This window comes from Amphiprion ocellaris, chromosome 18, assembly GCF_022539595.1.
Source record: "Amphiprion ocellaris isolate individual 3 ecotype Okinawa chromosome 18, ASM2253959v1, whole genome shotgun sequence".
In the NCBI taxonomy this organism is placed as follows: domain Eukaryota; kingdom Metazoa; phylum Chordata; class Actinopteri; family Pomacentridae; genus Amphiprion; species Amphiprion ocellaris.
Genome location: NC_072783.1, coordinates 28,578,341 through 28,593,742, shown reverse-complemented (window position 1 = coordinate 28,593,742; position 15,402 = coordinate 28,578,341). Strand labels below are relative to the sequence as shown.

General features: G+C 40.0%; 1 protein-coding gene across 3 annotated transcripts in view; it reads left to right on the top strand.

Annotated features, from left to right (window-relative positions):
• The window catches only part of dnmbp (dynamin binding protein), a 54,839-nt gene that overhangs the window by 5,002 nt on the left and 34,435 nt on the right, over positions 1–15,402 (top strand). For all 3 annotated transcript variants that reach the window (XM_023268298.3, XM_023268297.3, XM_023268295.3), the window contains exon 2: positions 13,567–13,721. In XM_023268298.3, the coding sequence (XP_023124066.2) occupies positions 13,577–13,721 (145 nt within the window). In that variant the 5' untranslated portion in view covers positions 13,567–13,576. The remainder of the gene's footprint in view (positions 1–13,566; positions 13,722–15,402) is intronic.

Here is a 15,402-nt window from a genome sequence, read left to right as displayed (position 1 = left end):
ATGCTGATGTCGTTTTCTCTTCTGTTGTGCTGCTTTTGTGTTTAGTTCCCCGTCAAGATTTTGGAAGCACATACAGTAAACATCTAAATTATTGAACGCTGGCAACAGGGTCTTGTATCGGCACTTGGCGACAAAGAAACTTGAGATGATTGTGTCAGTTTGCGTGTATTACATGTCACACAAACACTACACGGAAGCTGTCCAGATGCAAGCAATGCCTCACGTAGTTTTGCGTGTTGCCGCTGTTTTATTGTTAGTATTGTAACCAAGTGAAGGCACTGTGCTCTGCAGCTGCAGCAAAGAATGTCAAACAGAATTGCAGTAATATGAAAGAAGTTGAAGAAGCACAGGAAATTCCATTTTTCATTCTATTATATAATGTTCCATCACTTCAGAGAGAAGGTTTCTCGTAAAAATGTGAACATTCCTTGCAATCCTGGTTGGCAGAAAAAGCATTAATTTGCTTGGATGAATGGAGAGTTAAGGGTTGAAAAGTTCTGATCTATGGCAACAAAAGGAGATGAGAAGCTTTCACCTGAGGAATACTCAATTATAGGGGATTTCTTGGAGCAAAATCACAATCTGAAATATAAGTCTCCTTACAAATTCAAGACAACTCATGTAATCACATTATTAATTAACAAATCCTGTCCCATCAACTCAAGCCTAACAAACTCACTGTTTACAAAATAAGTTCCATCTCCAAAATTCGTCCAGTGAGCCTCGTCCTAATTGTGTCACCACCAATCACGCTTTTGTGCAGTTCATGTGAAGTAGGAAAGTTTGGACCTTGCTGGTTTGTATTCACTGAATGATCATGATCTGTGTGGTTTCTCTGAAAAGCACATTTAGATCACTCACAATGTGAGATGGTCGATCGCCCACCCCAACATAGATGGTATAAAAAGAGCAAATCACCCTCAACACTGTGAAATTTTGGCCTGTTAATGTTTATTAAGTGGATGCGAGCCTGCTGAGTTAACACACTGTTGACAAAATAAGGGATTTTCAAAGACTAGACTGAACAAGCTGATGCAAACAGACATGGAGGCAGAGAGACTGAGAAACTAAACAATAAAACATTCCCCCAAGACTCGGTAATTTATTCCATTAGTTAGCTGTTACTTTCTGAGTCAACATGTTTGTCTTATTAGTATTATGAAGAGAAGGTTTGCAGGGTTTTTTTGTGACATCTACCAAGCTTGTGATGTTTAATGAGAAGTCCATGTGACACTATGACTAAAATGGATGTAGCATTTCTTTTTTTACTTCTGTTTCAGCAGATTGTATTGAGTTACATGAGAATTTAATGGGCATGTTTGTTCACATCAGTGTTTTCTGAACTCATCCTCATCCTACATTATCCTATTAATTACTGTATAATGTAGAGCTGGGGAAAAATGAAGCTCTTTTGGTGGAGTTTCTGGTCAGGCTTGGTGGGCACAGAGAGACTTAAAGTAATTTAAAATTCTCTCAAGTTCCTGTTATTCACAGAGCCCAACGTTGTTCAGTTTGGCTGAACAGTCGTGGAGCTGTTACTGACTGAAATTGGTGATGGTTTTTCCAGGTGGAAATTTCAACAAATGGCTCAGACCAAGAATCCTAAGGCTTTGTCTGATTTTCCTGCAAACCATTGAGCTTTTACACCCTAGTAAGCTTCATTTGTATATAGCGATATGTACTGGTGATACACATTTTGTTATAATCAACAGGAAAATTGTTCGATAGAATGATATTTTTACCTAAATGCAGTCAATGCAAAATGCCATGAAAGTGCATCGCAAAAAGACTAAATTCAGTATCACAGACAAACCTCAAACCTCTTCCGTGGCTCATAAACAGCTTGTCATACAGAGACTGTTTGTCTTGATAGCATTATACAAAGAAGGTGCAACCTGTCACCTTTTTTTGACCGTTACCAAGCTTGTGACATTCACTGATGAGTCCACCTGGATAAACTGGATATTGTTGCGTTAAATAGACTTACTTTCAATTTTTAAAAAGTGGTTTATTGAAGTAAGGTTGAACATTTTTTCTCTTGGTCTTGGTCAATCGATATTTTGCATCCTCTATTGATCCCTTGAGGGTAAATTTCCTTTTATCCCAGGAAGCTGGGGGAGGGCAGGGTGCACTCCACTACGGCCCCCCTGGAGCAGACAGGACTAAGGGCCTCCTCAGGGACCCAGCAGTGGCAGCCTGGTGGTTGGATCCCAGCCCTGTGCAATCGTTTTTTTTTTGCACATAGTTGCTTGTCAGTATGTTACCATTTGAGGATTGATGTGCAGTGTTATATTAGAATTTTGCCAAATTTCCACATAACCATATTACAATCATCTGCCCATATTATACCAAGTCAGGCACAGTAAGACTTTTCCCAAGAGCTGAGTCACTAACATGTCAGCAGCACTTTCAAGCCCAGTAAGGGAAAGTCATCAAGCAGGATAGGTTTTGCCATCTTGGAAATCTCTCACTAAAGTCCTCAGTTCACCCTGAATTCTTAGCTTTTTGGACAGATGATTCAAGAACTCTGTGTTGCAATGGATTTTCCCAAAAAAGAGTGTACATATTTCCCCCTCCACGAATTGATAATGTTCCTGCAGGCATGTCATGATGTGATCTCAAGGGAAAGAACCGTTATGCAACAGCTCATATGCGAACCATTAGGGCTCAATCGCGTGTTCAGGGTGCGGCATATCCTCGGGCACCTCTGGGGTCCTCGCAGGGAAAACCCTCTGCCATCCAAACAGATCTCTGTATCCGTGACAACGCAGACATCTGAGCCGTCCTCCTGGCTGTGGAAATGTTTATGCAAAAGCACAGTTCCACCCAGACTCTGTATGCTTGAGTGTGTGTGTGTCATACAATCCACTGATCTCCAACACGTGCATGCTTGAGAAAGGAATGGAGACTCAAACATGTAAATGAAGGGAGTTATGGAAAGTAGAAACTAGTCAGGATGAAATGGAGTCTGAAAAGTAACTGCATTCCCTCGACGAGTGTTTGTGAACCAGCCAAAGTGCGGATGATGGAAAGCAAACTGAATGAAAATGTGAGGACGGAGGTGGATTTAGTTGTATGGATGAGCCAAAAAGAGTTTCCAGGCTTTTACAGGAACCCACCCAGGGTTTTCCCCGACATTCAGCACCAACATTTTCCTCTCCTCAATTCGGCTACAAACACTTTAAGACAATGACCATTTATTGCATCATACCATCAGAAGTTTTCAACTAATAAGCCACAGTTGCCTTTAATATTCAATGAAAACACATGTTGCTGTCTAGAGACAAGACTGGGCTGGCTGTTCTGTGGAAGGTGTGGGAGATGACTGATGTGAAAGGGATCACAGAAGGGCTTGTCCAGCTCTGACTCAATTAACTGTAAGTCAAGACAGAAGTAAGCAGCTTTGTACTACAATATGTCTTGGCTCTTATAGAGTTTTGCAGGACAACCCTCATGCTTCCTCATGTGTCTTACACTGGGCCAATAGAAAGGCAATAAATGCTGCACATCCTGTAATGCCAGCTGGACCACAGACGTGTGATTAGATCAGTAAACAGTTCATTTACATCCCTGCTATGAGTCACATGATGAGTTTCACGCCACTTTCGTGTTTGTTCATTTAGTCTAGAGCTACCCGCAGCAGTGTCTGTTTAGCTTAGCTTTGCATAAAGAATCAAAATAGGGGAAATGGCTAATTTGGCTCCGACGGTGACAACAAAATCCCTTAAAACTCACTGTAAACACGACAACTATAGCTTCTCTTTATGGATTAAGCCCCCCTCTTGTCACTATTCGCTGTGAGCTCATGTCTTCACTGAAATATAAAATCCTGCACCTACAGTCGAGCCCAAAATTATTCATACCCCTGGCAAATTTTGGCTTGAAGTTACTTTTATTCAATCAGCAAGTTTTTTTCGGATTGAAAATGACACAGGCTTCCGCCAAAAGCTCATATGACAATGTCCAAGAGGCATCATTGTGGGGAAAAAAATGTCTTGGCTTTTATTCACATTTGAACAAAAAGTGGCATGTCCAAAGTTGCCAGGGGTATGAATAATTTTGGGCTTGACTGTATGTGGAAACAGCACAACCAAAGTAGAGGCAACTCAAAAAGTTGTTTGTGCACTATGACACAGTCGTGTTGCTTCTAAGCAAAGAAAAGAAAAGTTGAAATTATTTAGCTATTAATTGTGCAAAAAATAAAAAACAAAAATGGAATTAACATGTAGGCCCCACAGGCGTTACCGATATTTGAACAAAAGGCAATCTACATATTTAAGCTCCGTATTTTACTTTATTTGTACTTCATTTTCAATGCATAAACACAGCCTGCAGTTCAGCCAAAAACTCTCAGAATTTTTATAATGTGACTGTTGGTTGCAGCTGGTTAATGCAAACTGTTTATTTTTGACAATTTATGCAATTAGACATGTGGAACAAGAAATGTTTAATGAAATATCTCAATTTTAGGCCCAGATGTAGTTATGCTTTTGTTTGTACCGTCTCTGGCCCTGATAATGGTGTCATTTTCACAAAGCACACAGAGTTTCATTGCAGTTTTTACAGTTTTTATGTAGCTACAATCATGGATGATTTCTCCCTTATGGTTCACAATATTAGCTGGGAAATGTCGAAGTGATGCATAATTCTAACTACAGAAATATGTTTGGGCTGCTTTATACAGGAGCAACAGTTTGTCCATTCTTCTCATGTACATTGCTGGTGGCCTTGGAACACGCCAGGCTTTGTTTCTGCTGTATGATAGTTTGTGTGGAAATGCACAGTCGGCACGTCAGCGTACATTAAAGTATGTCTGCATGCTTTCAGCCGTGTTTCTGTGCTCACTCAGGCCTGTTCACATGTTTGACTGCTACAGGACGACTTTGCCAAATATTTCAACAGAGTCTGGCATCTTCAGGCATTTGACTCAACGCGCCAGATGTGTTCCTGCATCCAGCTGGCTGAGGCCACGCAGTGCTGCCTCATCCTGATGAAATGTATTATAAAGCTGCACAGCTCTCCTGCCTTTTACATGCTGTTTGGATCCATAATGCCAGATAATAGAGCTATACAACAAAGCCTGCAGAAAATCCTAAACTAAATCATTTCAAATGCTTTTTATATGTATAATTTGTGTTTGTTGTTACAGAACGTAAAGTTTTTTGTTGCTGTAGGTCTTGGTGCAGAAAAAAAATATTACCTAAATTGGTTATGTCACCAAGTCACAGGAGTTCTGTGAGGCACTGACTGTAAACACATGCTCCTGAAACCACATGACTTGTGTTGACAACTGTCAGCTAGTCAGAGCTTTCCCATTCTCCCCCCTTCACTGCCCCCACAATCACATGTGCTGAAAGACTAGACGGTCAAAAGGGATTCAACAGATGCCCCGCAGTTTTTAATATCCAGAACTGTCCACCTGCTCTGGCCATGTTGTTTTGAGGTGAATGCGTTTCAGCGGACTCAGCATTCTGCCGCGCAGCACGAGTTCCCTGTAAACAATCGGTATCAAAAGACATCTGCTGTCATCCAGGCCACTCCAGAGGATTCTACCAGCGTCTGCATGAACAGGCACCACTTCACTGTATCTGAATAGGATGAATGGCACAGAGATGGCGGAGCCTCGTCCTGGCAGGCAGACAGATATTGAGGCAGCGGCTTTATTGTTGGCATCAAACGGTGTTCAATAAAAGATACAGTCAGCAGATCCTACTTCCTCCGCTTTGTTCTCACACCAACACAGTGTTTTAAGCACCAGCCCGACTGTACTTGTTAGGACAGGAAGGCTTGAGATGCCTTGTAGCCATGGAAAAGATGGATCAGTTCATCCTGTTGCAGCATTTTCTCCATGTAGAAGTATGTCTACAGGCAGAAGTATAAGTAAAGTAAAGGTCAGATATTGGCCCCAGTTTTTAAATGAAGACAAATGTTAAGCCCTTTTCAGACTTGGGTTATACATATCATTGCTTCTTTGTCTTTCTGTTAAAGTGATGGCATTCTATCCTTAAGACTTTGGTCATTTTTACTTTAATGTTTCTCATGACTTCTTTCACCACAGCGACGGAGAGAAACACAATGTGCACACGAGTGAGATTATTTATATATATATATGTGTGTGTGTGTGTGTGTGTGTGTGTGTGTGTGTGTGTATAAATTGTATAATTGTGCTTCATACACTTAAGCATAAAAGGCATCTGTGCATCCATTTTTCTGGAATAGCAGGAAAATTCATAGATTTTTGTTTATTGAACCAACTCAAACTCGTTGCCTTTAAAGCACACAGACTGATTATGCTTTCTGTTGTGAGTCATCACCCCCAAAGGACCATTCTGAGCCAGGAACACAACCCTTCATGTCAGTATTATTTTGTACAAGCTGTTCCACTTTCTCTTATCTTGTTTTCTTGTCAAAATATCTTCATACATGAATTAAATGGCAATTATACGCAGCCGTGCTTTCAAATTGAGTCAGATTGAGTGAAAAGACTCTTCTCACTGCTGTACTCACTGTTCTCATTAATACATTTACAGTTTCAAACATATGCTGGGCAGAGCAAGTGTGCCTCTATAATGCAGACTTCCCTCCATACACATAACATTTCCTTGTTTTGCTTTTTATGCTGATCATTTATGTTTTAGAAACACATGCACAGACGGTTTGCTAAAGGGCTGTGATGGCTCAGGGCCACGTCTCAGGTCAGACAGTTGCTGCTTTGTCCAGCTGTCAGCTGTGAGTGTGTGTGTGTGTGTGTGTGTGTGTGTGTGTGTGTGTGTGTGTGTGTGTGTGTGTGTGTGTGTGTGTATAAATACAGTGCACGTGTGGTTATGTGTGTGTGTGTCAGCTGTTGACTTAACCGTCTGTCTTAATCCTGTTACTTTCTCCAGGACAGTGCCAAGTGGCTCACACTGGTCCCAGTCACACCGACTCATTCAGCCTAAAAAAGTCATCAGTAACCGCTGTTGTTGTTTTAATGCGAAAGTTTGTTCTCGTAGAAGATTTAAATTTTTGTCTAAAATTCTGCCACCAGCACCCAGTATTCAGGGACTGGAGCTTCTGTCAACATAAAACCATGATTTTGTTTGTGCAGTTCTTGTGATTAGAATAATCTGACACAGTCGCAGGAGCTTGTATCAGGATTTTCATTCTTGGTCAGAGTCACTTTCTTTATCCAAACCTCAAATCATAACAGAAGACACGCCTGTAAGTCTTGTTAGGACCTGCCTACGTGTGAAATGCCCCTTGCACTTTACTGAGAGGTGTGGGGTGAGCAGTTAACACTTCAAACACAGTTAATTTCACTGATTTACTAATGGAGGTGGATTTTACTGTCTAATAGTGGCGTGAGGTACCTTTCACCAGTGGAAGGACTGTAATTTAGTACAATGTAGCTCAAATACAACACCTTCTTGGTTGAAATATTTCCTCCGGACACGCCGGCTACCCTGGACGTGACCTGGTTTTCCCTCTCTTCTCCTCAGCTGCTGTGAGTCAGACTGAGTCACTGACAAACGGAAAGATGGACTTTATGCTATGAGAGAGGAAAATAGCCAATTCATGACTTTGGTATTTTGGACAGAAGGAAGAGATCCATTAGCATCTGGGAGTGTAGTCACATTTCTTTTTATTATGTATGAGTGGGATCACTGGTCTGTAATTAATACATAATGTGATACTGAACTACAAAGAGCAGAATGAACAGAAATCAGCTGGATCAGTGTGCAAACTAAACCATGGCTTTTGGTAGAGCTTTTTCTTTGGTCAAAAACAGTAGACACAGCATTTATAGAGCTTTTGGTTAAACTTTTATTTGTCATTATTCATATTAAAAAGAATATGAATAACAAGAATGAGAAACAGATGAAAATGAGTTTGATCTTTGAGTTAAAGAGAATGAAGTTTATAATTTTCCATGCTGCAGTAGTGATGAAAAGAACAACATGTTTGCCATTATCTTTATTAAATTGAATTAGTGATGAATCGTCCTCATGTATGAATCATACTTCAGTAAGAACCAAATTTTAAGCACAATCTATGATGATGAAGATGCGGAAAAACAGAAGCACAAGGCAAAAATAGCTTCCTCTCAGCATTTTAATGCCCCTGCCCCTTAAAATTTCACAAATCGTGTTTGCAGAGGAGCTCATTTGTTATTAGGAGAAGCAAAGCTCCTAATAAACCTTGAGCTGGGTGGAAACTGAACCTAACTGGTCTTGTACATAGCTAAACAAGCCAGGACATGTTTGAAGTAGAACTTGATCCTACAGTGATGAAGCAATGATATTGTGACGTTAAACTAGATATAATTGAGGAGATTTGCTTTGTCACATCACTCGGAAATGTAACTTTCTGTTGTACAAAAGTGTTGTGTAATGCTAATGCTTTAATAATAAACCAAGAACATTTTGGATTTCAGAGAGTTAAGGGATCAACAAGATCAAAATCTGTTGCAAATTTCATTGCAATTCCTCCAGTAGTTGTCAAGATGTTTCCCTCTGATCACTAAAAACTTTTTTTATTCCTCCTGTGGGAATAAAAAAAATTCTACTTTTGTACTACCTCAAGTTGTTGATATATTTCAGATTAGACTGAAGTGGTAAACTACCTAGAGGTCGACAAATGATCAGCTTGTTTGCTTATCGCATTCAAACTTTTTAACCAATTTCCAATAAAAACATCCATCCATCCATTATCTATACACCACTTTGTCCTCATTAGGTTTGTGGGGGGGACTGGAGTCTATCCCAGCTGACTCAGGTGAAGGCAGGGGACACCTGGATAGGTCACCAGTCTGTCGCAGGGCTTCATATACAGACAAACAATCACACTCGCATTCACACCAACAGGCAATTTAGAATAATCAATTAACCTCAGCATATTTTTGGACTGTGGAAGCCGGAGTACCCGGAGAAAACCCACGCATGCACAGGGAAAACATGCAAAATGCATGCAGAAAGATCCCAGGAAGGCTGGGAAAGTGCTAACCACTACGCCACTGTGCAGCCACCAATAAAATATATTCATTTAAAATGTGCTACATTGTACTACCGCCCACAGCACTATAAGCTGAAAACCCTTTTCAGGCATTTCAGCAAAGTTTTGCATTGGAATTTGTGTTATTCTCAGTTTTGACCCCTGGATTTTCATTTATACTTCAAATGTGTATCGGTTATCCGCCCTGCTTGATCACTAATAATTGCTATTTGTATCAGCCCTGAAAAAAACATATTGATCAAATCCTGTTGCCAGTGGATCAACCTAATGTGACTACAAATACTGTGATATTTTGTAAGTCTCATACAGCTTTCTGTTGTGTTACTTTTCCAACAGATATACACTTGTTTCCACACACAAGTGCAGCCGATGTAATCATTAATGTATTATTGCTACAGACTAAGGACTGTATTTAGTGGGAGCACCACAGTTTATATTACTTATGAATGACAAGAAATGAATTCAGCACTGAATTTACTGTGTATCGATGATAGAAGCTTATTTATGTGTTCAGCTGTCCGGGGTAAAATTTCTGCCAGACCATAGTCGCCTCCTGTACTTTCCCACAGTATCAGTGGAGAACTGGCAGATTACAGCAGATGAGGGTTGGGGTTGCTGTGAGGCTACCTGATGGCAGCTTGTGTTGTCATCCGCTTGAGGCCTGTGTAAAAGTCACAGAGCACAGAGGCCACTGACACACTGACGAAGCCATAAATAACACTAAGGAGCTTGTCTGGCTGGATGCAGATCTGAGGATTAACTTAAAGAAAGCTTCAGCAGCCCAGTGACTCTTACAGGTCGTGGAGCACGTAGATAGACGGTTGACTTTCTGAGTGGTGGCTGTAAACTCAGCTGTGCTGGTGGACGAGACGCACTAGATCAGAAGTGTCAAACTCATTTTCCTTCAGGGGCCACATTCAGCCCAATTTGATCTCAAGTGGGCCGGACCAGTAAAATCAAATAACAACACCTCCAAACTTTTCCTTTTTTTTTTGTGCAAAAAAGGGCACTCTGAAAATGTTCACATTTAAGGAATTATCTTTTTACAAAACATCATGAACAACCTGACATTTCTTGAGAAGAATAAATTCAATTTCAACATTATGCCTCAGTTTATCATTTACTCATTACAACTTACAGATCACAGTTTATCTACAAAGGCGCAAAATATTTATACACAGGTATCTGGAACTGAACAATATAGTATTTTACTTTATGATCAAAATGACAAAAGTCAGGCAAAAAAAGACTAAAAAACAAGACATAATATTGCAAAAATGAGACAAAGAGATAAAAACGAGAAACAAAATGACCACAAATGAGACAAACGACGCGAAACAAAACAAAAAAAGAGGCAAAAAATTAGACTAACAAGTTACAAAGCGACAAAAAATGGACAAATGACACAAACGAGACAAAAAATGGCAAAAGCAAGAAGCAAAATGTTAAAAAAACACAAATGAGACAGGAGGGAAAAACAAAACAACAAAAATGATACACAAAACAAAGAATGAAGCGAAACAAAAAATGACAAAAATAAGACAAAAAACACAAGCGAGACAAAAAAGAAACACAAAACAACAAAAACGAGAAAGACAATGACAAAAACATGAGACAAACAACAAAAGCCAGACAAAAAACAACAAAAACAGACCAAATATTACAAAAAATAAGACACAAAATGACAAAAGAACAGTATTTTACTTTATGATCAAAACAACTGGTCATGGTCTAGAAATTATTTAAACTTGTAGCGTTGCAAATTTGCAATCTGCAGTTAATGTCTTCTCTGTAATTTTTACTCTTTTCACAGTCGTCCCACGGGCCAGACTGGACCCTCTGGAGGGCTGGTTTTGGCTCGTGGGCCGCATGTTTGACACCCCTGCACTAGATGATAGCACTTTTTGGTCAATGCAAGATGTAGATTTGGCAATTTTGCCACATTTACTGTGGTTTTTCCCTTCCATATCGAGCTGTTCCTGCAGAAACTTGAAATCTGTTAAAATACGTCATAAACCTCTTAATTCAAATATAAACACTGGTTTCTCAGCAGAGAGCAGTGTCATTTATGGAAATAATTGTGAGGACATTTCAAGAAATATGGTAATACTGATGTGTTTAGAGGTCACTGGTTGTATGTATCATGGTGTAATCCCTTCACATTTGTCATTAAGAAGAAGAAGAAGCACACGCTGCCCCATAAATTCAAACCTTCAACAGTGTCAGATGTGTGCTTGAAATTCCATAACAGCAGGCTGTTTTGCTTCAACTTGGCTTGCGACTGGGTCGTTGCATCACCGTAACACAATGCAGACACAATAGAGAGGACACTTTGCACTTTTACAGCTGAAGTGGCAGAGATTTGTTGACATCCAGCTGTAGGCCAGATGTGACATAAAGTGCAGAGGCGTGTCGTTTGGTAAGTGTTTCTCTTGTGGGCTGCCAAGTGCTTTTGCTACATACAGAACGTCTGCGGATGTATGGAAAGGCTGCAACTAACTGCTACTTTAATAGTTTATGCTGTCTCGTCTGCGGCTAGGTTCCTATTGGTTTGCTGTAAATCTGATTAAACTACACCTGTACAGTCCAGATCAGCTGATATTTAAGGGTTAAACTCTTACGAAATAGCAACAAAGTATCATAAATGCTTTCTACAAACTCTGATTGTTGAAAATACGAAAATAAGAGTAAAGTTTAACAGAAATCCTTACACTAATGTGGCCCATTTTGGTAATTTGGTCTTACCCATCATTCTGTTTGCATTGTTACACATAATACTGCATGAAATAACAATAAACCTCCAACAACATAGTGTCCTGTCCACTACATAAATGAACAGACAGCCCGTTTGTGCTCATGGCCTGCTGCCTCCCTTTGGCTCGCATTAGTTACAGCCTTGGCTCGGGTTTCATTGTGGTTTTAACACTGTGCGGTGTTGAGTTCACAACCTGCCACACAGTGAGCCTCATCTACTGTTGTTGAGCTAAACAGTGCTGCTTAACCTTCACTCAGAAGCAACCCAAACACAGACATATGCGCTGAAATGGCCTTTCTCTTCTTTTTACCGCTGGTCATCTGCCCCAGCCTGAGCCGAGTCTGTCCCCAGAGACGGTGGCACTGAGCTGGGCTGTTCCTCTCCCACTCCGCCCCCCTCGGCTCCATTAGCCCACTTCACAGAGGCCCCATTGACTGAGGCGAACTGCAGCCCTCTTCTCTCGTTTCCCGTCTCCTTCAGCGTGTCCATCCCCACCTGTGGTTAGTCTGTCTCCAGATAATGATGCACAAGGGCTGCTCAAATCCTTGTTTTGTGCGTTTGCGCATTTTTATTGATAATCAGAAGAAGAAGACGTCATCAAACGAACAGAAAATTGAACAGAATCCGTAAGTGGCTCTGTGGCCTGAAATAATGCATGCAGTCGTTTCAAAAAGGGTCTCATCTCATACCTGTGGTAGTGATTCCTTTTGTGCATATGTGTTGTTTTTGTATATAAGTTACAGAGGAGCTGTTAATGCAGACATAAAAGTGCAAAATGAAATTGAATATGTGAGCTTTTTTTCTAAGTTTGGTGAATTCAGGTGGAATGACCCATTTATACTAACAACAACGGCCAATATAGTGATATCAGTCTTTCTGACTCCTTAAAGTCAGTATAAGTCCCAAAATCCAGAATTGATTAGACTGTGGTACAGACTAATAGTTTAAAATTATACCCAGTCATCCAGGTTTTGTGTATTCTGTTTCGCAACCAGAAGTTTGGAGGTTTAAGCGTCGCTAAAAAGGGTGGTTGATCTTTAAAGAAGAGCAGTTGGTAAATGTCGCTACGTTCCACTGACTTACATTTGACTGAGTTAGTCTGTTACTTAAGACAAAACTTTAAAATCACAGATCCAACAAGTAAGGAAAGAGAAACATTAGATAATATATCCAACATCGGCTCAGAACAGACACACACCCCACTGAAATGACTTGTATCATACAACCAACATGATGTCAGAACATCTTGAACTGACTTCAAGTACATTACCGAGTGTACTGTTTGTGTTGTTTGTATCAAGCAAATTACATAACACATTTGTGCAATAGTCAGAGATGATTTCACTAGAAAATCTACTTGACTTCATTGAATTTGTGTGTGATACAAGGATTGCCTCATCCTGTTTGTACAGTTAGAGTTCAACCCCAGCACTTGTTTCCTCAGCAGAAGGCAGAGAAACAGGAGAAGGATACAAGAGTGTTGTGGAATGTCCTTCAGCCTTCTTAAGTAGACCTCTCTTTTCTTTCTTTTTCTGTCTCCTTTTCTGTTGCAGGTTTCTCACGCTCTCACTACCCCTTTCATTTGGTGTGATTTCACCAACGCTCGCTCTCTCTGTGAGCCATTTGTTGGTTTCTATAGCGTGGATTTTCAATAGTGCCTTGTTTAGAAAACTCCAAAGTTTTGCGTTTCACTGTTAAGCAGAAATTTCTCTTTTGCTCCTCACCATTTTGCGTACATTTTCTCGTGCGTTGTCATTTGAAAGAGTGTCAGAATCATCAGTTAATTAACCTCTGAGCGCTCTGTCTTTCTGCCTCCACAGGTTATGAGTAATGGAAGCAGGATCGGTGGTGCGTGCTGTGTTCGAGTTTCTCCCCAGCGTCTCCGAGGAGCTGCCGCTCTTCACTGGTGATGTGATCGAGGTGCTCAGTGTCGTGGATGAGTTCTGGTTGCTTGGTAACAAAGATGGCGTCACAGGTGAGTTGTCATCGATCGTTATTACCGTAAACCGGCCTGTATGGTTGAAAATATTTCTTAAAAAGCTGCACTTAGCTTACCAAAAATGCCAAAAACTACACAGAGAATCCTTCTGCTGTGAATTGATTCTAAAATTAATCCACATGGGAAACTGTGGCCATTTTTCATTTTAGCATTGAAGTGTTCTTGTCTGAGCAATTCAGCAATTTGCTAGGACTGTCATAATATCAATCATTTATGGTGATGATGTTACTACAATATCCGTAAAATGCATAAATAAAAATAATGCTTTCAGACAAGTTCACTTTTAATTTTGTGTATTGTGTGTCATTTGGCAGATAAATTACACTCAAAATATGACTGTAGGGATGTAGAGAGAGTCTTTAACCATAACTGCTGTATGTTGTTCCTCTGTTGCATTGTCAACCACATAAGTACTGGCACTGGATTAATATTTGATGTTATGATATGTACATAATTGACATAATGTCAATACTTCACTGGGATCAGTCCTTGAACTAATCACTTGCCATTCCATTGGGAAAATTAACCAAAGTTGAGCTTGTAATTGTGGTATTACATCAAAATCACATTATTTGACGTCTCATATAAAAATTTTCCAAAAGTAAAATCTTTTCACTAACTATACTCTGGGAAAAACAAAAAATCTGCATTCCTCTGTGCAACTAAAAAGCCGTTAGTGACTCAGCTGAATTCAACGGTCAAGTGAAAAATTTTTTAGCGTTTTTTTCTGCCGAACTGGGTTGAACTGCAGGCTGTGTGTAGACAGATCAAACAGGAGACAAGCAAGAAAACAAAATAAAAATGGTGGCAACATATCTATAGTGTAGAGAGTCATTGTTCATTTGTTCAGTATTGATAACACTTGCAGGTATTTCAAAAAATGTTGAACGTGTCGGTTTTATTTTTTTTATTTCTTGTAAAATAAGCAATCAAATAAATGCCACTTTAGTTTTATTTTTTAATCTTTTTCATGATTTATGGCATTATAACTGTGCCATACTGTACAGAATTGTTAGGTTTTTTTTGAGTTCACTGTACTTTGGAGTTGTGATTATGCTGTTTCCATTGAGGTGCAGGACTTTATAGTACAGTGAAAAGTGCAACAACAGTGAGTTAAAATATAACAGGAGCAAAAAATCGCCAAGAAACTGCTCAAGGTTCAGAGGGTTAAACATCAAGTAGTTACTTGATGTTCAGTCGTCATTGTTCAGAGGAAGCAGTGAAAGATCAACATGCATTCTGCGCCGCTGAAGTGTTCATCGTTGTTCCCTTGCTTTTTTACCCTTGAGGGGTCAAACGCACAGAAATCCACTTAAGTTTTCCAAGAGTCTAACATCCCTTAAGACACAGGGGATTCCCTTGGAGGGGAAATGCAGAGAGGAAGTCGATCTTGGCTTGCTCAGCTGCTCCTGGAAAACAGACATTATCAGTACATCTATAGCAGGAGTTAACAGTAAACTGACTTTATTACAGGGTAAAATGTTGACATACATCTTCTGAAGAAGATGAAATACACATAGTTCCCTGTTTTCGTCTAGATGCCATTAGATGCTTTACTCAGATAGCGCTCTGTTCACTGGATTGAACTCCTGTTGGCTTTCTCCAAATATATGAATCTGTTAGTCACCTCTGTGAATCCCCATTGCATACCTAAAAT